The sequence below is a fragment of the Clytia hemisphaerica genome, unplaced genomic scaffold (genome assembly GCF_902728285.1).
Source record: "Clytia hemisphaerica strain Z4C2 unplaced genomic scaffold, Clytia hemisphaerica genome assembly, whole genome shotgun sequence".
NCBI lineage: Eukaryota > Metazoa > Cnidaria > Hydrozoa > Leptothecata > Clytiidae > Clytia > Clytia hemisphaerica.
Genome location: NW_027104529.1, coordinates 258,538 through 285,734, shown reverse-complemented (window position 1 = coordinate 285,734; position 27,197 = coordinate 258,538). Strand labels below are relative to the sequence as shown.

Genomic DNA, 27,197 nt, shown 5'->3' with positions numbered 1-27,197 from the left:
TTTTTGTCAGAAATTCGTTTGTTCTTTTCTGGTTGGCTTATTTTTTAAATTTTCCATTTTCAGGCAAGACAGAAGATCATCGAGATTAATACATCGTCATGGCAACCAAAACTATCTAAAGAATTCACACTACAACTAGCTGACAAATGTGTCGGTTACTGTGGAGCTGACATCAAAGCCCTTTGCACCGAAGCTGCTCTGTTTGCATTGAGGAGAAGATACCCTCAAATTTACAAAACAAGCAAAAAGCTTGCGTTGAATACGAACGAAATCAAAATATCTTCAGTGGACTTCAAGAACGCGTTGAAGAGCATTACACCAGCTTCTAATCGATCCAATATCTCACCTGGCGTTTCTCTTCCTGAACATTTGAAACCATTGCTGAGTGCTTATGTTGAAAAGGCCACCGATATTGTCATGAAAATCTTCCCAGCTGGAAAGAAAATTACCGGTATGTTTTGGATGTTTTCGTCATGACGTCCTGACGTTAATATTAATGTAATAGTTAATTTAAAAAGGGAGTGGCCATGCTGTTTTATTTATTTTCCTGTTTTTAAAATTCTTAAAGGATTTACAGCTAGGGTTTGATTCCAGTTTGGCCCGGTTACTTCTTTTTAATGATCGAAAATTAATTCTTCATCAGAATATGATCCAGAAGAGGAATATGATTTATCAGACAGTGAATCACAGAGTATTTATGAAAAACCTAAATCAAGACATCGCGATACTTCTTCGAACGATCAACAAGAATTCTTCAAGGCTCAGCAAGATTTAGTCGAACAAAATCTCACTCATCGGTACAATTTCCTTTATTTCTTCAATTACTTTTACTGCTTGGAAATTTGTGAGGATTTGGCCAATTTGCTTTTCTAATAGCCTACGATTTTTGTTTTGTATACGTAACAAACGAATTTCCATACCTTTTCCTTTGTAGGCCAAGAATCTTATTGGCAGGTACGAACGGTAATGGACAGACGGCTTACATAGCACCCTCTCTGCTTTATGCAATGGAACATCTTTCCACTCACATGATCGACCTTCCAGCTTTGTTCGGTACTTCAACAAGAACTCCGGAAGAAGCAGTAGCACAGGTAAGTTTTATTTTTCGATGCCCGGAATCGCTTATAAATAGCCCTTCCATAACAATTGTTAGACTTAAAACTTTTATTGTAGTTTTTAGACTTTTTGGTCTAGAGACTGATGGGTTTTTTTTCAACTTTGTTTCAACTTAGTATTTTTCTTCAAAGATACGCAAATCAAGTTACTTCATTTGACATGTTTGTTTCTCACGTAGCATTCTCTTTTATTCTGTAGCTATTCAGGGAAGCACGAAGAACAGCACCAAGTATTTTGTATTTACCACACCTTGAAAGTTGGTGGTCATCGATCAACGATACGACTCGCGCATCTTTCATGACCCTTCTATACGACCTTCCCTCGCACGTCCCTGTCTTATTGGTGTCTACTTGTGACTCACCTTATGAAACACTCTCTGAAGAACTGCAAGACCTGTTTTCTACTTCTCATAATGAGGTATAATGTTCCCTTTTAACCACCAATAAGGGCTAATCTCAATTTCGAGGTCAACTCATAGAAAAACTCTCTGTTTTCCAAGACCTCAATTTTAAAATTGACCCTCCGCTTTGCTTCATATAATAACTACACTGAATTTGATTTAAGGTCGATATTTTTCTCTTTATCTTGGAATAAATCCCAATCTCGCACCATCGTTCTTTAAGGTATTCCCGGTATCCAATCCCACTGACGAACAACGCGATGAATTTTTCCAAGATATTATCATGAAACAAGCATTGAAAAAACCGGTGGAACGAAACAAAAGTAAGTATCTTCATGTGTATCCGGATAACCCGGGCTCTTACATTAAAGTAGAGAAACCTTTAATGTAATATAACTGCCATACAGTAGTCTGACGCTCGTATCTATAATAAATGATCATATTATGAGGTGCAAGGCTCTGAGGTAAACTCTCTTCAGCTTTTAAGCTTTGACTGCGATCTCAGATAATAGATATTTTGACGATTTCTTTTTTACTTTTTTGAAACTACTTCTGGTATTATGTATTTTGCACATTACGATCTGATTTTATCACTTCAGGGGTGAAACGCACTTTGGAAGAGCTACCAGAAGTCGAGACAGTCAAAGAACGTGAACTTTCGCAAGAGGAAGTTAATAAACTAATGGAAGTCGAAGAAAATATATTACGAGAATTACGATTGTATTTACGAGGCGTAACGTGGAAATTACTAGCAGATCGCAAATACAAAGAATTCTCAAAACCTGTCGACCCTGACGAGGTATTACCTGTTATACACATTTTCTCTTGTTTATTTTTTCTCAAAAACTAAAGCTTCAGAAAATGTAATTCTTCCGCTCGCTAGATATGATTTGTCTTCAGTGTAGAATTCTCATTTATATAACACGATTTTAGGTGGACGATTACTTTCAAGTTATTACAACGCCAATGGACCTTTCCACAGTCATGACTCGTATTAACGCACACCATTACAACTCGTGTACACATTATCTTCAAGACATCGACCTCATCACTAACAATTGCTTGGAATACAACCCTGATCGTGACCAATTCGATAAACAACTTCGCAATCGTGCTTGTGAATTGAGAGATGTGGCTTATCAGTTGGTTCATAATGATCTGGATCCTGATTTTGAAAAGGTTTGCGACTGTCAAATGTTTTTTTACAAATTTTAGAATAACCCTTAAGATGATCTCTTTCAACAACACCACTCCTACCTAGTGGCTAACACTAAATACCAAACAGTGTAACTTCTATTTTTTCTATTCTTTCTTTAGCAATGTGTTGAAATTTACGAAAGACGAAAGAATGCAAAGCCAGGTAATTGCCCCGAAGGGGCTTTTGTTGCTTCACGTAGCGGACCTGCTCGCCAGAAAAATATTCAGATTCAGATTCATGTTTCTTCCGATTCTGAGCGGGCCGCACGCGGTTAAAAAATGTTCGCGCGCGATATCTCTTTTGCTGCTACTTGTATTGATTTCCTAGCTATGCACGGACAGAGAAGGTAGCTTCCCGTCTGCACTGCCAGTCCACACAGCTAAAAGCTTTCACAAACAACAAACAGCACACAAGATTTTTGCTTGGTTAATATCTTTTTAACGTAGTTGCTCAACTGGATTTACTTGAGGGACATTGTTTGCTACTGAATGAATAACTATCAAACTACTGATATTAGATCAAACCTTATACAATTGTCAGAATGGACGATGGACATCTTCAATGACAGTGTGTTACACACACACAGAGTGTTATGTGCTGCTCTACCGAAACCCTGCTGATATTATAAAGGCATAGACAAAAGGGAAATTGACCCTTAATTCATATTGTTTACCTATATAGTGATTTCATTTTGAAGGAAATTAAATTGAAATTTTTGGTGGAAAGACAAAACCCAGAGTACCCTATAATTATATGGATATTGCATGCGCCGAAAGTAATTTTTCAAAGAGTAAGCCTTGCGCCAAAACGTGCCAATAACTGGTACCAACATCGAGTTTCTTACAAAAGGTTTACTGAGTGAGACATGCCAATGAGAATATACTATGACTAACATGAACTGATTCATTCTCGTGGACATTTGAAGCACAGTGTTACAGCAAAAAAAAATGGTTGAGCATGGGAAGCAGCGAGCAGAAAATGTAAACAGAAGCTGAACAAAAGCCGAAAACGATGGATTATGGAGTATTTGATGCTATTTTGTGAATAATTCTTTACGCCAATATTGAAGCTTAAGCAAACTTTGAAAATGCTGTTTATGTCACTGTGTCAGAACGGTACTTCGATATGTAATGTACGCCGAAGATTTTCAGCCTCATATTATGAACAGACTCGAACACTCTCTCTACTAATACCACCACGGCACACTGTACCGTATTGATGTTGAACGCAGGAGTATACTTTGCTCAAATCAAAACTGAACAAACTTTTTGACTTTTTAGAACCAGACGTCCAATAAAATACAAACACAATGTTGTACCTACCTGTGAAGTGAAAAGTTTTTAACCATGTTGGCGGTGGTTACAACAGGACGCGGTATCTAAAATTCCCCTGGCAATTTTGAGAGCAACTATCAAATTCATATCTTTAGTAACCATGAAGAAATTTTATTCTAACTGAAAACTTTTTGCAGAAACACGTATAAAGATTGTTAAAGTTTTTCAGATAATTTTCAGTAACCTTTGATACAAATAAATTATATCTACGGTATGCCACCAGTCCAAAGTTACCGTACTTACTTTTTAAATTTCAAATCAAATGACTGAAATTGTATTCAATTTAATTTTCGAATTCACCTTTTAATCTGCATTATGTATATTCTTTATGAAAGGGAAGCACTTTCAGTTTCACAGTACACATTCTTATGTTTGGGTTTTCAAAAGGGATTTTTATCTGGTGATTGAAGAAAATCAACTTTGATATCATTCTAGTTCTTAATATGTTGCGAAACCTGTAATGGTTTTAATTTAAGTCACTTTGCATCAGAAAGGGTAGATTAAACATGTTTTTTTTGGATTGACACTTTCGTTATGTATGGATCTTACTGAGAAAATTTTAACCGCATCGGCTCGTGCTTCTTAACTTTAAACAGCTCTAGTAACATTGAGCACTTTTTATGAAGACTCATTTCACCAATTTATAGTCTGATTATGATTCCCTTGCTCTCTTCATGACTAAGTTCCTCTGGGCTAATATCTGCTATCGGCGGGGCATTCATAGCGACAGCTATGAGTGTGTCTCTGAAAGCGCCTCAAGGCTACACCCTCACTTGATCTTGAAATTCCTTCTAATTTTCCACTCTTCTATTACACTCAGTCTTAAAACAACAAAAAAGAAATGTTTATTTTCCAGAAAAATTTGTCCTACAAATCCTACCTAAGTTTACCCTGATTGCGTATATTGTGAAACGTTCTTCTCAAACCTAATTATTCAAAAGTAATCTTGAGGTTGAGTCAGAATATACTCCTCAGTTGTCACGTCCTACTGCCGGACTTTAAGGATGACAGCCAAGAAAAGGACTTTACATCTAATTTCAACTTTAGAACATAATGTTGTTTTAAAAGGCTTTTATCGTCGTAACTAAATGTTACTTATCAAATTATAATGGCTGGCAATAAATGTTTAACTCCGGCGGTTTCGGGGCATTTATAGCTTCAGCTAACTGCTAGTAATACATTTTTAACTACCTTATCGGCCCTTTGGCGTAATAACTGCCGGCGTTAAAAGGGCCGGTGTAAAAAGGGTCAAAATTTAGCAAATTTTAATTAAAAGTGGAGTTAATTTCTGACCATTTTTCTCTATTTAAAGGATTTTAGGTATGATTTGAAGATAAAAATTATCCATTGTTTTACTCCATATCTAAAACCTCGCAAAAATCAGTGATTTTCAATGGAATTTTCAACAGTTTTTTACTGAAAAGTGATATTTTGATGTAAATTGAAGCATAAATAGCCATTCTAACAAATTTTGGCGTTATTTACGGCCCTAATTGGCGTAAGCCCAAAATCAGGCTTTGGCGTAATAAGGGCCGGCGTAAAAGGGGCCGGCGTTAAATTAAGGCCGGTGTAAAAAGAGCCGATAAGGTACTTAAAATACATCGCCATATTTCATGAATTATATTTTATAACTCCTTCTTATTTAGGACACTACGGACAGTTCGCACCTTCCTTCCTCAAAGTTCTCCCTAAGAATTCAACACCGGCTGCCAGCAAAACGCAGACAACAAACGAAATATCAAACGAAGCTGCAAAGCCAATTGCAACGATGCCCGATCCGTCCGGCTCACGATTTAGTCGACGTGTTCGTGGAATGAACGATGGCGTACTGTATGATCCAAGTGTTCTGGAACTGGTTGACTGTCGACGTAAGAGTGCTGTAAAGGCCAGTAGAACGTCCGAAAGTGAGAATAAATCTCCGAATAAGACAGAAGGAGAACTAACAACAGAAGCAGAAGATTCTCAAGAGGAAAGCCAAGAAGACAAAGAGAATCGAATGGAAGACCACAACAAAGAAGTTCAAGTGATGGAAACGAACAATGAAAATGTCGACGGTGAAAATTCAGTGAATCGCGTCAAAAGAAGTTTAGAATTCGATAAAGGTACTAGATTTTTTTATCAAAGAAACCTTACAGACTTGTCTTGATCATGGCATTTTAAACCAAATGCCTAGCAAACGTGAATTTCTAAATCCAGGAGGCCCAACTTTGAAGTGCCGATTATCCCACTTTCCACATAATTTCTTAACAGAGCCATTCCGAGAAATTGCAACCACAATTAGAGATTATGCCCGATCGAACCACCTCTATTAGTGCTATCAAATTGGGTTGTTGGGTGGATGGGAGCATGGATCGTAGCGATCTTAGGTCCCTACTGGTGGTATCCAGTCAAAAATAGCGCAATGTAACTTACCCCTTCCGGAATAGCCGAACAAGGATTCCAATCAAACTTCCTTTTTTTAATTCTCAACAGGTGGCAAATCAGAGAACGAAGAAGCAACCTCATTACTGCAAGAACTTGTGTCCAATACATCTTCATGTAATGTCAAAGATTTGGAAAGAATATATTCATCGCTCTGTCGATGTCTAAACGAACATAAAAATGAAACTGAACGACATTTGGTCTTAAAGGTTTGTTCCTTTTGCTCCTTACATTTTTACCAAGAGAGTGGTGTTAAGTAATTGCCAAAAAACAGTTACTATACATAAGCTGTTTATATGCTAGACTATCCTATCCTTTACCACCTGTACAAAATATTTCTACAAAATTGAAAACGAATCTCTTAAATTTCAATCTGACTTGAAAGTCCATTACAAAACTGACCTTTCTTAATTCTTTCATTTACAGGAACTTCGTTGTGTGTTGGAAAACCTTGCTTGATTTAGATTCTGGTAGTATTTTCTACAGTTTTAATTTGTTGAAAATTAGTTTTACCTATAAATAGTTCTCCCTTTTTTGCATTTTTTATATTTTACTTTATTATTAAATTAGAATAGAATTCTACAATAACTTTATACGAAAACCGAGAAGTAGTATATAAATCAAATTGTGAAAATTCTCTCATCGTAAATTGAGGTCAAACTCAATGGCTTTTGCATTTTCTCATAATATCTGGTGGATTTTTAGCGATTTTGGCATAAAAAGTTTATTGGAAAATTAATCGGAGTAGAGTTCAGATTTTTAATTGATAGAAATGTCAACTTTCAAATCGTGCTTCTTTTTCAGTAAATTTTCAATGAGCTTTTAATATATTATTTATTTCTGCGTATTGTCACGAGTTTTTACGTAAACTAGACAATATTGTACTTCTTCTTTTGAAGGATTTGTGAGAAAATATAGATTTTATCATTTTAGTTGATTTGTTCTATTCTTGCATCATTGTCCATCAGCATTATTTGACCCTTCTGTTCGTATAGTCTACATTGCTTCATTGAGGACCTGTCTTGTATTTACATTTTCAGCTCAAAATAAGAAAATATAAGTGAAAAATTCCACCATCTCAAAACACATGATATTCCTGTACAATGAAAGTGAAACTGACTTCAAATTCAAGACTATAATGGCAGAGCGGTATCATACTTTGGTACACAATGGAAATGCCATTTACATACCTCAATGGATCAGGATGACTGAATGAAGTCCTAGATACATTCAAGGTACCTAAAGCGTCGTTTGTTTGTTTGTTTTTATTCGCCCTGCATACCTTTTGGTATAAAATTCTGAAATGCCGATTCAAATATTTTTCATCCATTTTGTTGATCCTGATTCTAATGAATATGAAATAAATAAATTAACTCGATATTTTCTTTTAGCAGAAACTTCTTATTGGACTCATTTAGATTTCCTTGTCAAGTCTTTGTGTGATAAACGACTTATTTAAATCATACCCCATTATGAAATATTTTTACTTGTAGGTTGTCCTCTGAAGTTCTTGATGGAGAAATGCGGCTATTGACAGATCTAGCTATTCATTGTTGAAGACTTTGGTTTAGTAAGTATTGTGTGTTGAATTCTGCTATTCAACTTTTTGGGGTAGTTAAACCATGTACAACTTGTAGTGTAGACGTCTTCTTTTTCGCTTTCAGAAGCAACATTAGAACGTTTTTCCCCCGTTTTTGTTACCTGGTTGTATAAAACGATGTCTTCATGTTGTGACATTTGTGACTACTTATAAATATGTTCATCAAAATTGTTGTCTGTGTTTTACATTATAATGTGTTTCCTCAAATATACTATATTTAAACCAATCTTTATTGAAAAGAACAGTATTGCTGTCAACCCCTTTTGAAATGCTTACAAAATACTCTTTTGTCCTCTTTTGATTGCACTGTTTGAATTAAAAGCATGTTTCTTACAAGAGATTCTTTTTGAGTTGTCTGAAGAGTACCAAATGGTCTTACTAAGCTGTATTCAATGTTCTTTTTGACTGAAAATTTTACTGCATAAATTATAGATATTTCTACTTGAACCAGACTTTTTTTACAAATTTCCCTGCGAAAAAGGTTAAAAGAAACTTAAAAACGACGTGTCTATAATTTGCTGAGTGAACCCAGTGACGTAGAGGTAGTGTTTTCTTTGATCAGTGCTTTTTTCGTATGTTCTTGACAACTATTTTTGTATTCTTTTGACTTGTTTTGATGAGAAATACCGTGGTTGTGCCAACGCTTCAAACATCATCCAACAATCGCCCCCTTTATGTGAATTTCAGGAACCGGAACACGGGCTACATGAAAAAAGATGATAAAACCTTTTCATTGAACAAGTGAACAATCTAATCCGCTCTATTCTGAAATTGTTCCTTACCAGTACGAGAGAGATTGTTTGAATAAATGCCATTTTTCATTAATTCTAATAACAGCGTAATTACATAGCTCATCTTTTTTCTCCGCAAACGCGGGAATTGACAATTAGATTTTTTGTCGAGAAAAAAGAAAGCTTAATAACTCAGAGTGTTGTCAGAAAGTTATGCTATATGATAAAAGTGATTCGATCAAAAAATCTCAATTTTGATTTGATTTCATGCGTCGTCTTTCTATTGATTTTTTTTGTAGATTGTTTGTGAATTGTGATTTTTTTGCCCCTTCTTTGCGTTGGTTTTGATTCGTATTGAGGTTTCATTTCGAGCAAATATTTGGATCAATGAGTGTACTATATAACGACACTCTGCACTGGAACTATATCTTTTAAATAAAACTTACTGACAGTCATAGTTTTTTGACTACTCATTCAGATACGACTTTTTAAATTTGCTTAATGTTTGAGAGAATTGAACAACATGTTTTTACCTTATTCGTGTTTTTCGATAGAGATCTACGTAACGGAGGCAGTCTTTGCTTAAGTGTAAATGTAAATTGTAGCTATTTGACATTTGGCTTTTAGAAAGATATTTGCATTTATTAGAAATTTCCTCACTAAAAGCTCACGAGAGAAATGTTATTTCCAGCGGCAGATTATAAGATTTTATATTCGTTTTGAATAAACTCTGTATCAAAGTTTGGTGTGAATGAAACCTTTGCATCTGCTTCAAACTTAGCTCGCCATGCTTTCTTTCAATTTAAGAGACCCCAGAGCGCTTTGCCTTATATACTTTTTACATTTATTCCTGATATATTAAAATGTGCTTGCTTTTTTAGATCTTAAACTTTTGATCAGTTTGAACTGTAAACTTTAATACTTTTTCATTAAAAACTGCTGGATAAACTGTTTCTTTTTTGTAATTTTTCTCAAGATGAAGACATGAAAATGATTTTCCAGTGGAATTGATTTGAGGAAGTTGGTTCAGGAGAAGAGATGAGTTTTCACAATGCCATCTCAGGTGAAAAATATTCCTACTTAATGCACTACTTTCGATCGGACATTACTAAATGACTGATAGTACCTTATTCAGGATATGAGATACACGTAGAACACTTTTTTTTATTTCCTTCAGTGATATGTCAATATCTTCTAAATGCATTTCATGTAGATAAGTGGTTTAGATTTTGAACTTTGCTTCTTTTTCATTTTCAGGAACTCCTGGCATCATTTTGATAGTTGTGATTTCGTTCGTTTTGATCCTGCTCATTTGTGCTGCTCTTTATCTCCTCAAAAACAAAAAAACAAAGAACGTCCGACAGTCGATCTTTGATCACGAAAAACAAATAAAGTACGGTATACTAGACTATCCGCAGTCTGGAACTCCAGAATTTCATCCAAACCCGATCCAGCCCCCTTATCAAACGAAAGTGAAAGTGAAGCTAATACCTAATAATGCGAAAACAAAGACGTCTTTAAAATACACAGAACTCGGCGAAGGTGTTGAAGAAGCTCAGGAGGACCATAAAATTTTGGATGACCTCTCCAGTGGAGAGCACTCACCCAATCAAAAAGATTTCCGCAGGTCTGTACATCTTTATAAAGATAAAATCACAAACTTTATTTCCAAATATCGTGATGATCATGATTTATCGTCTTTACCACAAAATGATACGGAACGCAGGATCTGGCAACCGGAACCAGTTGCGGTCAATCAAACACATCGTTTACAAAGACCAGATAGTGTTCTTTCCAATGAACAAGAAATGAGTTTAGGACGGTTAACTTTTACCATGTATTACCTACCTGGTGATGAATATTTAACTTTACTTTTGATATCTGGTCGACAATTGAACTCCTGTGATTCCTTATATAACATTCGTTTGCCAGCTGTCAGTATCGTCATCGAAAATAATCCCAATACCGAAGTCACTTCAAACCCGGATGAAGCACCTAATCCGGAGTATGACCAAGAATTCACTTTCACTATCCGCTCAAAAGAACTTTTCGATGTGGTATTACGATTTACTGTTTGGGATATTATATCGAATAACGAAACCAGAGTGCTTGGCTTTTTTCGTGTACCTTTAGCACAATACCAAAAGACTCTGTTAGCTGGTTCTGATACAGGACCGATTTGTCGTGAAATACAACCCTGTCTCAATCCTGTAAGTCTAACACGAATTTCTCACTCAAGGTTGAAATAATGAGTTTTCAAGAGATTAATAGCTCCATATTTCTCGCTATAAATCATCCCGTTGATGGATGGTAGAAGATGAAGGAAAAGATTAGGAGATTCAAACAAACCTCAAAGGTCGAACCAATCATCGGATTAACACCTTTCTTTTCCTAAGCTAATGTGGATTTTTTTCTTCCCTCTCGAATGTGTTACGAATCTAACCTGTTCTGTAAAATCTTAGAAAAGTACTTTTGTAAGCTCTCCCAGGATATAAACATCATATTTTTTTAATAACTGGTCCTTCTTTCTTTGATTATTTCAGCCTTCTATGGTACTTGGTCAATTACTGATTTCTCTACTTTACGATTGCGTGACTGACAAAATCTTTGTCACTGTGCGACAATTTCATCAATTATCTGTTTCCAAAGATGATCTAGGTATGTTGTATAATCAAGGATAGTGAGTTTGAATTATTTCCGTTTAGTCATATGAAATTCTGGCGTGACTTTTAGCCCCTTTACTTAAAAAAATCGCTATCAAGTTAAACTAGTTTAATGTAACATTCTTACTGTTACCATTCTGTTAGATTCTCGGAAAGAACCCCCTTAATGCCATTGGTTGAAACCTGCGACTCACTACATGTTTACTATTTTGGTATTTTCTTCTTCTTTCAGACATGTATTTGAAAGTATCTCTTCTCTTGGATAATGACATAATCGTCAGTAAACGTTCCAAAACCTTCACATCAACTCGTGATCTACATCTTACACAAACATTCGAATTCAGTGCTCTGTCTGATGAACTCGATAAAATGTCGACGGAGACAAGCCCTATATTAAAAGTAGCAGACGAACTCATAACTAATGCTTCTTCCAACTATAAAAAATCACTGGTCATCAAAGATGTGCGTTCAGTTCGCGAAACTTTTGCATCAGATACTTTAAAGAACCATATGGGTGTTTTAATTAGTGTGCGTGCGACCACGGGCACAACGAGGAATAAGCGAGTGATTGGACGGCTTTACCTTGGTAAAACGAACTTTCCTTTTAATGATGAAGAATTTCACTGGGTTGAAATGGTGCGTAATTTTGATAGTTCAATCACACAATGGCATCATTTACGTCTCGATAGGTTATGATAATGTCTCTGTAAAATCCGTCTTAAAATAGTCTACAGTGGAAACTACAAATTTTGTTAGAATTCTCCAACTCCTTTTTGATATTCTTTTACACGTCCAAAATTTTTGAAGCCTTCAGATGTTCTTAACTTTTTTTAGTTTTAAGCCTAAAAATGTTCTTAGAATGTTCTTAATGTCACCATTTTGTGAGTATTTTTGTGTACTTAAGAAATTCTGAGAAATTAGGTGTTTTAGAGCCCATGAAGCCTTAGAATATTCTTAACTTGTTCTTAACATTTTGGTCATCGAAGCCTTATGTTCTCATATAGTTTGTTCTTATAAAAAAACGTGTATTGATGATAATCCACTCACTAATAACCTCGAAACTGTTCAATTTCTATCAAAAGCTGTAACTGAAGATTATTTAGAGACGAACCTTCAAATTTACTTTGTATATGTGTGTATAATTTTGTAAGATTATTTTTATGAATAAGAATATGAACCGTCCTGGTTAAGATAAACGAAAGAAATGCCTGAGTTGTTAAGTTGGGACCTAGATAGAAATCGTAGTTGAGTTACCATTGTACACTTAAAAGTCTCACAAAGGTTATTTTTCAAGTTTATATAAAGGTCGGGTCTGAAAAGGTAAGAATACGTTAAAAATATTCTACCCTCAATTTTGGCAGATTCTTAAGAATACTTCACCCTCAGCCAAAGTACACTATTCTTATAAAGTAAAAGCGTGTATTTATCGATTGTAAAATGTGAACCTCGAAAAATTAGAACCGAAAATTGACATCAAAATTCTGTGCTTATTTTCACTCATACACGCATTTCAAGCAAACAACCGGGGAGGGGGTACTTAGGCAAAAATGGGTGCTGAGTATGTGCGAACGGTAAGGGTCGGTTTTTTCACCTTTCAAAGTCTCTCTAAGGGTCACCTTTTCAGCAAAAATCAGTCTCTCTATAGGTCGGTTTTTGGAAGTCCCATCCGGCCATACCCCTCATCATCAGCCAACTCTAACTGTAACCCCCCCACCCCCGGAGCAAACGAGCAACCGAGTTGCCGAAGGTCTGAGTAGCCCTGAAATTCAGGAATCAACTTAGAACACTGATAATAGTTGGATTTTGCATTATCTATGGGTATGGGTAAGTATTCTGGAGGTAAGGTATTTCTTAGTCCTGGATTGCTTATAGAAGAAATACATCCATTAATTACAACCAATTCAAATAACTGCATTTGAAATTGTTCATCTCCATTAACAAAAGAGAGCATCTTTGCACAACTAATTGCCTTACTATTGATAATGTCATTTTATTGCTTGTATGAGAACGCAGCTTGTGTAAACGATCACTGTTGGTTGGACAAAATCAATTCTTAAAATTTATCCTGAAAACTTCACATTTTTACAACCACTCTTTAGTATATATTTTACATTTTAAGAATACATAAAATAAGGAAACGTTGGACCGTTGAATCTTAAATGTGTCTGTTATTTGTGATATGGTACTTCAGTTGGTAAGTTTATTTATTTGGGCTTTTTTGCCTGTCCAATCTTCAATCAGAAGCAGCCGGCGGAGAGATTTTTTAGAAATATGTGTTCTTATCTTCTAGGAGACCAAATGTTATGACCTTTCAATTTTTGATACGAATGATGTGTTCTGATTTCTAGGAAACCTTTGTCACACTATTAGTCTCCCTAAACTTATCACTACTTTATAATTTGACGTGTTCTAAAATCTAGGAAAACATCTTGGCAAGATAAACTTGTATTACATTTGTTTTTCTCCACGAAAGATGTGTTCTATGTTATTTCTAGGGTTACTAGGCAACAAGATTACATCAATTTTCTCTTTATTATACCCCTGTCTCCTTAAAAGATGTGTTCTGAAGTTTTCTAGGGTTACCTAGACAACAAGAACACGTTAGATGACCTTAATTATACCCCTGTCTCGTCAGAACACATCATTATTTCTAGCTGATTAATTTTCGAAGATCTGATCAGAACAGATCAAAATTTCTAGTTGAAATATGCTCTCAGAACACATCGGAAAAAAAGGTCGCCTCGCCGGCTGCTTTCGTTCAATCTCCTTCCATCAAATCATCCATGTTTTTTTCGCATCAAATCAATCTTAAACACTACATATTCCAGGGGGTGGACGAGCATTTCCAGTGGGTAATTGGAGAAGAATTTCCAGGGGGTACAAAGGAGTAGTTTTTCATTTTTGCAGGGGGTAAAAAGATATTCTAAAATCTACAGGGGGTAAAAGACTGATTTTTGCTCATCCACCCTCACTTTTAAAGTATGAAAAGAATTTTTCCAAATATTGCCATTTCCATGGGGTATCTCTGAGAATCTTTTCTAGGCTTGAAAAGGTTCGTCCCCCCCCTGTATATGGAATTTTAATGGAACAGTCCATTAAGTAGGACCTCGTTGATTTTGATTTCGCTTAAGCGCAAATGGCAACGTTGCTTTGAATGAATTGACTAAACAACCTTGCTAGAATCTGTCAATATTGATATGAAATGTGTTAAAATCTATTGTTTTAAATGGTCGGCGATACTATTCAATTTCTATTCTAGTGTTATTACCACATTGCATGCGGCCAGAATCGACCAGTATGGTTACCATGGAGATGCCAATGAACGCTTCTTAGATCAGGTGAGATGATTGTATTAAATACACACTTCTGAGAGCTGCCATGCTTATAAAGAGTGAGAATTTCTCCAAAAGGTTACATTTCTGAGAGTCGATCTCAGTACTGTACAGAGTTTTTGTGGAGAGCAGGTTTTAATGAAAATGTTTTTCAAATTCAGATATACCCACGACAAAGTCAGCTCTACCGAACTACACCGAGGGAGACCAAAGTCATGAACGCTTTCATAACACAACTCAAAACAAAATGCAAGAATGACGTCATCTGTAAAACCTTACTGGAAAACATATTAGTAAACAGTTTGACAAGAAATCTACAGTCAATGAGTCCAATCGGGGTAAAGTACCTTCAACTGCACGATCCTGTAGAGAAACTTTACATTGCCATTTTGTCAGATCCTGATCTCTACATGTACTTTAACCAAATGTTTGAACAACAAAATCCTTCAGGCATTGTAGAAAATTGGGAAGAGTTCATCGTTCTTTTGAATTATGTGATGACATATCCACCACAGTATAATCGCTACAGTGATAGCTTTTTGTTGTGTTGTCCCATAAATGCTCTCCTAGACTGGCCTTCATCGACACCTGCGGGCCGTGCGTGCTTCCTGCACGAAAATCTCAACAAACTTGCTAAAGACATTCTAAACTACTGGGGTAAATACCTTCAAAGTGAGGCTTCGACAACTTTTTTGAGTGACTCGTTAAACGGATGGTTCAGTAGTGTAGCTCTTGAGGCGATGAAAGATTGGCATGGCAGAACATTTCAACAACAATTCGTATGTGATCCAATGAAACCACATTGGGGATTTCAAAGTTGGGATGATTTCTTCACCAGAAAGTTTCGGGAAGGGATGCGACCTCTTCCATATCCAGACAGTTCAAAGTTTATCACAAACGCTTGTGAATCAGTACCCATTAAGATTGCCAGAGATGTCAAAGCCAGAGATATGTTTTGGATCAAGGAACAACCCTACTCCCTTTCTCATATGCTCAACAATAACAAATTACACAAATACTTCATAGGAGGAACAGTGTACCAAGGTTTCTTAAGCACCAATGCTTACCATCGCTGGCATAGTCCAATCTCTGGGACCATTATTGATTATGAACATATTGAAGGTGCTTACTTTTCACAAGCATACAGTGTTGATGGTGACTCACATGCACCTGTTAAGTCTCAAAGCTATTTAAGTCAAGTCGCAGCTCGTGCAGCTATTTACATTTTAGCAGATGATCCTGAAATAGGCGTCATTTGTTTTCTCTCCATCGGCATGGTAGAAATCTCTTCGAATGAAATAACAGTTCAAAAAGGACAACATGTTGACAAAGGGGATGAATTAGGGATGTTTCATTATGGTGGTTCGTCTCACTGTTTGATATTCCCACCCCATCTAGATGTTGTGTTTGATGTTGTCCCAACTGATGTCTCGCACGAAATGCTACTGTTACGGGAACCTAATATTCATGTTCGAAGCAAAATTGCCACCGTTCGATTGAAAACTCAACATCATGGAAAGGTTGCTAGTGAAGAGTTGAGAAGATATACAGTGGAAACTGTTTATAGAAAGCCTTAAGGGCTCTGACCATAGTCAGAAAATTGATTTTAGTATCTGAACATAAAAGTTATGTTTTAGATTCTTTAACACTTTTAACAAAGAATTGCCTTTATAAATTGCTTTTTAATCAAACCTCTTAAGAGTAATTAAGAACTTAATTGCAAAAATGATGTTATGAACTTTAACAAGACGTTAATAATATGTTGCATCACCTTCTTTTATAAAAAGTGCTAAGTTTTAATGGGTAATTAACCTTTTTGTTTCGAACTTTTTTCAAACTGTCCGCAAAGAATTGAACTATTTTAAATTTTGCGGAAAATTTTTCTAAAAAGATGTGTCAAAAGTTATATCTGTTTTTTTAAGCAAAATCTAGATGAAAAATTGATGAAAAACCACTATTTTGAAGATTTCGAGACAAAGAAGCATTTACAAAAATTTTCCGCAAAAATCTTTATTGTTCGGTAAAAGATACACCATCTACCGTGAAAATCTTTTCAAAATGTTTTTTCTTCGCCGAAACTAAGCTCTTCAAAGTTGAAATGCTCTTCCTCGCAAAAGTCTTCAGTTTCTTCTTCATCAAATTTTTTCAATGCAATTTTTGAATTTTCAGATTCAGGAATAGTTTGTCTGACAGAAATGTATAACATGCCATAGTTTTGTTGGTTACATCAGTCAGAAAACACATTTTAAACACGCAAATTATGAAAAATTCACTATGGTCAGAGCCCTTAAACAAATTTACACACATTATACTAAACCATTTTACTTTAATGACGACTAAAGGCTTTCGGTTGGCTTTTCGATAGGTCTACATTTTCATCATAGATCGAATAAACGTCATCCCCGTGTATCCCAGGCTTTATATGTATACACTAGGGAAAGAAATAGAGCGATTATTTCGTCTACATAGGAGGAGTATTATAATGATATTGAATTACAATTGGATTCCTAGTAGTGTTAATAATTTAGTAACATGATATAATCATCATATCATAGCCAATGAACCAATGCCTCTCTAAAGATAAATGCTCACACAACTTCATCAATCAGTGCGTGTTTTGTCAAATATTGACACATCCTAATTTTATTATAATTGACATATTTAGTACATTTTCCAAACTAAATATCTTATTTATTATGACGATTTTAACAGAATACTTTCGACGTACAAACTTTCGCGAGCAGAAAATGTCTTTAAAAATTCTAGGAAGGGCCATTCGCAAAAATTTATGCTCGCTAAAAATTCTTGACAAAATAGAAAATCTGTAAAACTTCAAACTTTGAATAAAATGTAACTTTTATGGCACTTTTTAGCCTGTTTCAAGCCAATCCAAGAAGTATTCAACCCTCTAAGCCATTTTTCATGTGAAAATTCTCAATTTTCCGTTAAATTCGCGAAAGTAAATGTCGTGAATTTCGCGATTTTTTGTCCTCGCCAAAGTTTCTGCTCACGAAAGTTTGTACGCTTAAAGCCCGGGGATGGGCTGGAGTTTTTACAAGAGACTTCACTAATTGGTTATTTGAAGTAATAGAGATGACGCGTTCTTTAGAAAAAGTAACAAAATTGTTTTATTACAGGTTAACGACCAACCAAATCAAACGAGAGCTTGTAAAAACTCCAGCTTGTCCCAAAGCCCGGGGGTACTAGGTTTGCGAGGTGACGGGTATGTCCGAGCCGAAAATCGAAAATCAACCCTTTGAGAGACAAAATTTTGGTGATTTTGGGACCCTTTGAGAGACTTTTTCCAAAATTTTGGTCCATTTTTTCCAAATTTTGGTTTGATTGTCACCAAATTTTGGTCAAAATTTTTGGAATTCGTGACCCTTTGAGAGAGAAATTTTTGATTTTCGTGATTTTGGGACCCTTTCAGAGACTAACTTTTGAATTTGTACCCCTTTGAGAGACTTTTGAGGAATGAGAAAAGGTACCCTTATGGCTCGCACATACCCGGCACCCATTTTGCCTAAGTACCCCCCCCCCCGGGGGGCCTAAAGAAGCTAGTTACAGTTTTCCTTGTTCAAACATCTGAATGGGGACTCTATTTTTTTCCCTGCTTAAGGTTTTTCACCCGGATGAAGAAAATCTACCAGCATTTAGCAAAAGGTAATGATCTGAAGGGCTAAAGAAATATTTTGCAAAATCAATTAAGAGGATAATTGCACGATGGGTTTCATTTGGCGCCCCTTCTAAGAGACCAATTACTAATCTTTAATTGCATTGTGTAGAGAGCAATTAATCGTTAATCACACTCTTCAATGAAGTGCTAGAGTTTAATGTTTGTTCTTTCGTTTTTCATATCGAACGTATTGACATACCGGTGGGAAGGTTTTTTTCACACTGATTCTAAGATTCAACACCATATGCAAATTTAGACAAAATATTTGCCACAGCCGATGCTATTCCCAGGTAAAAGAAAACTTACATGCTGAACATATACGTAAGCAAACCTCTAGTAATAATCCAGTGAGAAAGACATATTCCAATTGTTTTGAGAGAGCAGAATGGCTTTCAGTTTTCTCCATCCATAGGCAGGCACGCTATAGAGCTCGTAAAATATAAATTGACGAAAAGATGTTGTTGCATTGTAGCAGGTGGTAGCAGCAGTCTAACGTCACTTTGCTACAAAAGTGCCCTGCGCTTATTTCTAACACAAAAAGTACATTTTTTGGGTCACCGATAAACCAGTTATCGGACATTTGCTCGCACAATATGGAAATATTTCACTCGTTCCAGATTTTCTGGATATTTTCACGGAATAATCTCGGAATTCGTAAAATATTTCTCATATTGTAGTTGTACTCGCAACTGTCCGATAACTATTACATAGTCAAGTTCTGCGTGAAACAAGGCTGCACGCATCCCCTCTGATATGATTTGATATAGGGGATGTGTATCGTCTAAAATATTTGTCCCAACTTAACCCCGTCTTTTCTTTTTTTCATTTTTGATTATGCGTCATAGCAATACAATGACTTCTTTTTTTTCTTTGTTCAAGAGAATAATTACGTAAATTAATGCAAATTTCGATCGCCCCAAATTTGAGGTAACTCTCGGACGAGAATTTTATACACGATACGCATCCCCTATAACAAAATAAATTCTGGGGATGCGCGCAGCCTACGCGAAACAGGACTTGAAATAGGCAAGTTCGGAGTGAAACAGGACTTGATTGAAACTTTGAGCTCTATAGTGTTTTTTCCTAATGAATTGCAGAACGCCTGAGAAGTGATAGGCAAGGTTCGGAGTGAAACAAGAAACTTTGAAACTTTGGGAACTGTTGATTAAGGGACATGTATTTACAAAAACAGAAACAACACATAAAAAAAAATACATTACAAATCTTCTTCATCTGATGAAAAGACAATCACATTTTTTTGGGCTGCTTTCGCTTTTCTTTCTTCATCGGCAAGTTGTCTCAACGATTTTTTAACCGGCTTGTTTGGAGTGTCGGTGACAACCCTGGCTTGCGATCCAAGATAATGTTTTGACGTGTCTTCAATGTAAGATTTCCAAGTTGGATCTCTTCTGAAATTGGGCATTTCTGCGTCTTTATGGAGTTTGTGCAAAACGTCCGCCGGTTCCGCAGACACGTATTGGAGAACTCTGATCCAATGATTTATTAGCATCAATGAAGACGAAAACTTTCCCAGCTCTTTTAAGAGTGATTCGAAAAGCTCATCCTTTTTATTGAAAAATTCTTCTAATGCGGCTAGACTTGCTTGTTCGTCACCTACATGGAAGATATAAAAAAATTAAATAAAGACGTTCCAATTTGAACAACATAGAATGGACACGGGTACATTTCGCGTAAGAAAAGGAAATTATTAGCACTTTCTGTGCAGGGCCATTATGAAATAAAATTTACTTACCGCCACTCTTGTTCTGTCTGTTTAACACTACGCAATGCTTGACAATCGCGGATACTTTTTCCAAGTACATCGGAATGAATTCGTGAGCATCACTGCTAGACATGAAATCGAAGTTTTGTTCGGCGGTGGATGCAAACTCGGACATGCCATGTAACGGCCTGTTAAAGAATTCGCAGTTGACAGTCTTTAATACTTTCTTCATTTGCTCGCGTTCATAAAAGTCACGGTCCCAAGCCAATCCATATGGCCTGTTTAAGTCCTTTCGAAAGTGATAATAGTACGGAACTCCGAGATTCTCGTTTGCCATTGTGTCAATGGAATCTCCTTGTATTTTGTGTTTCTTCTTTAAATCTTTAAAACCGGCGTCTTGACTTGTTGCATTCTGAAAGGAAGTGCTGTTATTTATTTTTCCTTTTATAGTGGTTGCGAAATAATGGACAAGTGAATTAGCGAATGAGAAATCAGAGAAAAATGTTGAGCCAATCATGTAAGAGAATTTTAAATTAACGGTCACATTTTTCTACTAGTGAAATTCTATAAATAGATTCGAACGTTTTTTTCTTCTTCAGGTTACGTAACTTAAAAGAATGAATGAACATTCTATAAATAGATTTGACCGTTTTTTCTTTTTCCAGAAAATGAATGACCATTCTATAAATAGATTCGAACGTTTTCTCTTCTTCCAGAGGATGAATGAACATTCTATAAATAGATTCGAACGTTTTTTCTTCTTCCAGAGGATGAATGAACATTCTATAAATAGATTCGAACGTTTTTTCTTCTTCCAGATAATGAATGAACATTCTTCTATAAATAGATTTGTCCGTTTTTTTCTTCTTCAAGAAAATGAATGAATACATTCTATAAATAGATTTTCATTGTTTAGATATAAACCAATCTTATTATGACAATTCAAATTCTGACCAATGGAATGAATGAACTATTTAAATTAGACATTGATCAATTAGAAACAACCAGTGTTTGACTATAAAAGCCGTATGAAACGAGGAGCAGCCAAATCATTTTGGCAGAAAACACGGAAGGATTAAGGGCTCTGACCATAGTGAATTTTTAATATTTGCCACGTACAAAGTATATATTTCTACTTGATGTAGCACACAAAACTCTGGTATGTTATACATTTTATTTTAGGCCAATTATCGTGAGTCTGAAAATTTAAAAATCGCAATGAGAAAATTTGATGATAAGAAGAAAATGAAGACTTTTGCGAAGAAGAGTATTTCAACTTTTATAAAGCTTAGAGTTTTGGGCGAAGAAAAAACATTTTGAAAAATTTTTGCGGTAAATGGTGTATCTTTTAACGAACTAAATTTATTTTCCCATCCCAATTTTTCATAGAAAAGCAGCCATAACACTTTTTATGCATTAATTTAGAAAAATTTTCCGAAAAATCTAAAACAGTTCAATTCTTTGCAGACAGTTTGAGAAAATTTCGAAACAAAAAAGTTAATTACCCATTAAGACTTTTTATAAAAGAAGGTGATGCCACATATTATTAACGTCTTTTTAAAGTTCATAACGTCATTTTTGCAATTAGATTCTTAATTACTCTTAAGGGATTTCATTAAAAAGCGATTTATAAGGCAAGAACCTAAAACATAACTTTTATGTTCAAATACTAAAATCAATTTTCCGACTATGGTCAGAGCCCTTAATAGTAGGGGGAAATTTGTTCGTTATTTTGAGGTCGCTCGATTTTTTTAGTCAAAGCACTTGTTATACATTTTTTTGGAAAGCTAAGGGGTAGGGGAATCAAAATAACTTGGGTGCCAATTTTGTTTCTGACACTTTGGTGTGATTTTCGGACAAATACGACGGTCTCGGGCAAAAATCATAGGGTGAAAAATTAATGAAAATTTCAGCTTGAGAAAACGGAGACCTGTTGTATATTTTTGGAAAGCTCTCAAAAAATTAAGATTAGTGATATATTGCGAGTATAGGTGATTTCTTTACCTAACTCGAGATATTAATCATTAAAAACAGTGTTTTTGCAGTGTTTTTCAGCCAAAAACAGCTGTTTTGTCCAGTTGTTACGCTTTCGGAAGCTCAATATCTCGAGTTAGGTACTGAAATCACCTATACTCCTAATCACCTATACACAGAGACGTGGAGAAAAATGTCGGACAGTTTAACATACTGGGTGGAAAACAAATCTTGGACGCTATGCGAGGATTGCCATTCTGTCATACCGAACAAGATGGACGCATCCTTTTGGAAAACTACGACCAATAAACGAATGTGCAGTTGCAAGTCGAAATACCCCGTCCCGGAAGACACGGATTACACGGACATCGGTGTATTCACAAAAGAAGACCAACGCGTTCTAGCTGTGTTCAGTATCGATGTTGGTCCGTATACCTGCGCTCCTCACGGTTACCGAAAACAGGTCAAGCCGTTTCAACTAAACATCAAGAAATCGGTTGAAGATAATATTGCGATTGTGGACAACGAACAAAGATGCGATCGACTGACAAGAAAATTTGAAACACTTATGCAAAATGAACAATATAATTATTGGCACACTTGGGCATCAGAAAGAATGATCTCGGGTAACAGTAACATTCTTTATTATGAGTTATTTAAAAATGAAACATGTGGAAATGGCAGTGTGGCCTTTATGGTATGTCAAGGAAGAGTTTTGTGAAAGTGCGCTCGACGGCAAAACAGATCGTATATCAGCAAAGTCCCGCATAATCGATTTCGGACAAGACTATGAACTGCTGCAGTACCAATTCGACAGGTGGCTGTACAAGACTGTTTGCGGTGCTGTTGAATCTGGAAAGCGATTCAGATGTACGCCAAGACAATCTTGGAAGGGAAATCATTTTGTTCCACCAAATGGCAATACGACCACTTGTTCCTGATAGACGCGACAAGGCAGTACGGTTTTCCTGATCTGTTTTTGACATTCTCAGTCGGCGAATGGAACTTCCCGAAATGTAAATAGCTGGACACGAGAACAATGATGCCGTACGATGTTACTGTACATATTCTCAACACCCTGGAGCAATATGCAAGAGGCTATGTCACAGTTGGAAACAATTCCAAATGGAAGAGACATGTGCTTGTTGACAAAGAAAACCTGAGATCGAATGTTCGGACCTATTTTTACCGATTTGAATTTCAAGACCGAGGAACACCGCACTTACACATGTTGGTCTGGCTCGTAAGCGTTGAGAGAATCGACGCCAAGTGTTTTTCAGCCAGCATGGAAACCGATTGTGCCGAACTCGTATACTACATTTAGAAGTTACAAGCGTCAAAGAACGACAAGATGTCACTTCCCATATGTCCAGAAACAGTGTTAACCGGTAAATATAACTTGACCTTTGCTCGTTAGTTAAAATCTGTACTATTGTCATAATGGGCTCTTCCAGAAAAAATCCGTTCATGGGGGTGGAGGATGAATTGTCCAGGGGTATTGAAAAAATACCAAAAAATAGCAATGTAAATTCCATTGTCCAGGGGTATTTTTTTGTGTCCACGGTGTTGATTTGATGTTTGTCCAGGGGTATAACCCGTGTCCAGGGGGTTAAATATCAAAATGTCCAGGGGTAATTCATGAAAAAAATAATATATCCTCCACCCCCCATGAACGGATTTTTTCTGGAAGAGCCCAATGTAGCAAGAACTCGTATTGTAAAGCCTTTCTTTTTTTTTCAGATGACGGCATAACTTTCAAGCACACGCCTGAGGATGCTGCTGCCAAGTACAGGCTGTTCGTTGACACAGTCTTGTCGTCACTTAAAAGTCACATGGACGTACAGAGTTCGGACGGTCAATGAATATGTCATCTCTTACGTAACAAAACTTAAAGAAAATGAAATATTGGATGCGTTTAGTGATCCTGATATATCTGGCATGCACATTGGTTTGCGATACATGCAACATCGGTCCCTTGGTGAACCCGAAATGATTCAACACTTCGCAACAACAAAGATATCCTGGACCAAAGGTAACCTTTTTGTACTAGTTTCAAACTCGTGTGGTTTAAACTTAACGGTTGCACCGGTTCCTCAACGTAAAACATTTCAGCTTCTCAAAGAAAGAAACTTTCTTTAGGAAACACCAAGAAATATCGTGTGCCGCACTCAACCAGAGCTAAGGATAATAAAGAAGTTGCCATGTACCTTCAGCTTTACCGTCCATACGATGCTAAAGGCTTGTCTCTACTTCAATTCCTTAGAGCTTTCAAGACCAGTGGTACTCATGCAGTTCGTTATGCAAGAAATGAAACGGCTCTCGTTGGTGTAAAGTATCTTTCATATTTCAATACCGAATTCTTTTTCCAACACAACTTGATGAACGTACCATTCCAAAGTTTAGACGAGCTGGATCAATCATATGAATCGGAAGTTTACGTTTGAACAGAGATCTCTGGACCAACGATGAACGTATCATGAAAATGATGTTAGATGAATCGAATAGGAAGTTCTTCACCCAAGACTTTGTATCATATGTCCACACGATGAGAGACACCATCTACACAATCGTTAATGGCTTCATACGAAGGACAGAAAAAGATGGTTGTGACACAGCGGCGAACTTGTTCGAAATGGACAAATTCTCTCCAATCAGATAATACCTTTCTTTCATGTAAAATCGTTGGTCGGCAGAGCAGCCGTTTTGAATCAAGCTCGCCTCGCCACAACTCAAATGGAGCCTGAGATCGAATCTGATGATGAATACGATATAGAAGACAGCTTCATAGATGGTGGTGATGTTTCAACAGACTCTGAAATTGATGAAGAGGATCCAATCACCAATGAAGGTATACATTTAAAATTTTCCTTTTATTAACATAGTTCCGCGACAAGTGTGTTATATAGTCGAACGTGCGCAACGCACTGGGCTCAACTTCAGTGGCTTTAAAATCATTCATAGGCCCAATTGTAGACCCCCAGATATTCACCCAATGAACAAGTGTGCCAAATTTCAGCCAAATCCGACCATTTTTAAAGTCTCCAGGCTGCCCCAAAGTTTTAGCCTCGTTTTGGCGAAAAACTCGTCCCCAGGCCCCAAAAATCAAAATTTTCAAAAAATGAAAAAAACACTCCCAGATATTCACCCGAGGAACAAGTGTGCCAAATTTCAGCCAAATCCGACCTTTTTTGAAGTGTCCAGGCTGCCAGCCTCGTTTTGGTGAAAAACTCGTCCCCAGGCCCCAAAAATCAAAATTTTCAAAAAATGAAAAAAACACCCCCAGATATTCACCCAAGGAACAAGTGTGCCATATTTCAGCCAAATCCGACCTTTTTTGAAGTGTCCAGCCTGCCCTAAAGTTTTCGGACGGACATACATACAGACAGACAGACATACAGACATTCTCAGATTATAGCTCAACTGAAGTTGAGAATACTATCTTTGTAAATTGAATCATTGCTAACGAATAAATTTGAACCGATATTCAATCAATTTTACTTTCTTACTAGGTGAAGTCGCTGGTACCCTTGTAAACGAAGTTAACCAATTGGAAATCAGTGCTGACCACAGAAATTGCAAGATATCTATCAGAGGTGAAGCTGGTTCAGGAAAATCATTTCTTGTCAATACAATCGTTAAATATTGCGAAGATAAAAGCTGCAGAGCTATCATCGGCTGTCCCATTGAAAAGCTGGCGTCTCGATATAACCTGGTTCATCCGAACGTAACTTGTGAGACGATACATTCATTGTTTGGTATCCCTGTCCACAGGGAAAAATTATTGATTCCCTAGCCTAGGGATTGTTTATTTTCAGATGTGGTTTTTTATTCGATCACATTAGTCTGGAATTTTAAGTTAGGAAAGTAAGGAAACTAGGGAAACCTATTTTCCCATGCTGGAAATGTATTACCAATGTGTTATTGAAAACGGATTTGTTTTCAACTTTCTCGTTGCTCATTCAGAATTGCATCGGGAATAGTCCGGGAGCCAAACCCAAAAAATGGCATTTTGCTTAACCCAAGATTCTACAGGATAAACTATACATTTTTGGAATCCTCAACTATCCTAGTTTTGGAAATGGTCGGTCCCCAAAGCTAACTCCTGGTCAATTTTTCATACTGGGCCCGAGTTTAGGGGGTACTTTTTATCCTTTGTAAGGATTTGTTAGGGAACATGCCATTCCAGGGATGATATAATTTGCTGTATCTAGTCAATCAGTTGACCAATTGCTTTGAAACTTTGCAAAAAGTTTCAAGGTAGGCTGATGATTATTTTCGGCAAAAAATTTTTGTGAAAAATTATTTTTATAGGTTTGCCTGGGGAAAAAAAGGGAAAATTTGGGTATTTTAACTAAATTTTGACCCTTTTTAAGTCTGGGACCTACCCAAACAACTTTTAATGAGACACAAACTAGGTGTTATGATAGACTTTGATGCAATACATCAGAAAAATTTCAAATAAACAGTATTTAGTATTATTTCAGGGCTGCAGGGGGTAAAATTGCCCATTTTTACGGGTTTTTACCTTATTTGAGCAGTTTTCACCACTAATCTCGGTTAAAACGTCATCAAAAATAGTTTAAACTTGATTTTCGTGTAATATATCCTGAAAGATTACAATGCTGACTTAAAACTAACAAAACCAGGGTGCAAATGGACAAACCAGGAGGTAAAAATGCCCATTTTAGGCGATTTTTATCGTTTTTGGACCTATTTCACCCTTAAAGCAGTTTTATGGTGTATCAATTTTATTTCTGACCACTCATTTTGTAGTAGGAGCAATGGAAAAGTTATTTGTGGTTTTCATTGTCTGTAATCATGGTCAATGTGGGCAAATCAGGGGGTAAATGCACCACTTCTTGGTAGTTGTTGCCTGAATTTGGAGGTTTTTATTGTATGGTAGCCTCAAATTTATGAAATTTTGAGATGGAAACCAGTTATATACCCTTCAGTCATTTCTTAGTACTTTTGTTGACAACTACACAAAATAATGACGGGTTTAAAACTTAAGTTATGGCCAAACGATAAC

The 27,197-nt window shown here is 36.3% G+C and overlaps 4 protein-coding genes and 1 long non-coding RNA gene across 6 annotated transcripts in view; 3 read left to right on the top strand and 2 right to left on the bottom strand.

The window, feature by feature from the left end:
* LOC136822129 (ATPase family AAA domain-containing protein 2-like) overlaps positions 1-7,401 on the top strand; it is a 31,721-nt gene extending 24,320 nt beyond the window's left edge. Inside the window, exons 10-20 of one of the 2 annotated variants that reach the window (XM_067078363.1) lie at positions 64-451; positions 644-797; positions 935-1,091; positions 1,315-1,533; positions 1,740-1,839; positions 2,116-2,315; positions 2,450-2,695; positions 2,834-2,876; positions 5,695-6,150; positions 6,533-6,678; positions 6,896-7,401. In XM_067078363.1, coding sequence (XP_066934464.1) covers positions 64-451; positions 644-797; positions 935-1,091; positions 1,315-1,533; positions 1,740-1,839; positions 2,116-2,315; positions 2,450-2,695; positions 2,834-2,876; positions 5,695-6,150; positions 6,533-6,678; positions 6,896-6,928 — 2,142 coding nt within the window. In that variant the 3' untranslated portion in view covers positions 6,929-7,401. Of the gene's footprint in view, positions 1-63; positions 452-643; positions 798-934; positions 1,092-1,314; positions 1,534-1,739; positions 1,840-2,115; positions 2,316-2,449; positions 2,696-2,833; positions 2,877-5,694; positions 6,151-6,520; positions 6,679-6,895 lie in introns of both variants that reach the window. The other variant, XM_067078362.1, reaches the window with a different exon arrangement.
* Positions 1-27,197, bottom strand: part of LOC136822132 (uncharacterized) — a 237,764-nt gene that overhangs the window by 113,916 nt on the left and 96,651 nt on the right. The gene's annotated exons all lie outside the window — the stretch shown is intronic.
* On the top strand, positions 7,514-12,679 carry LOC136822154 (synaptotagmin-15-like). The gene is made up of 6 exons (XM_067078391.1): positions 7,514-7,704; positions 7,963-8,039; positions 9,777-9,863; positions 10,058-11,010; positions 11,344-11,458; positions 11,696-12,679. Exons 3-6 carry the CDS (start codon positions 9,839-9,841, stop codon positions 12,157-12,159), a joined length of 1,557 nt encoding a protein of 518 aa, XP_066934492.1. The 5' UTR covers positions 7,514-7,704; positions 7,963-8,039; positions 9,777-9,838; the 3' UTR covers positions 12,160-12,679.
* On the top strand, positions 13,496-16,372 carry LOC136822183 (uncharacterized). Its single transcript, XM_067078427.1, has 3 exons — positions 13,496-13,657; positions 14,723-14,801; positions 14,957-16,372. Exons 1-3 carry the CDS (start codon positions 13,623-13,625, stop codon positions 16,370-16,372), a joined length of 1,530 nt encoding a protein of 509 aa, XP_066934528.1. The 5' UTR covers positions 13,496-13,622.
* Positions 19,688-20,596, bottom strand: LOC136822150 (uncharacterized). The gene is made up of 2 exons (XM_067078389.1): positions 20,225-20,596; positions 19,688-20,085 (listed from the first exon to the last, which is right to left on the bottom strand). Exons 1-2 carry the CDS (start codon positions 20,529-20,531, stop codon positions 19,688-19,690), a joined length of 705 nt encoding a protein of 234 aa, XP_066934490.1. The 5' UTR covers positions 20,532-20,596.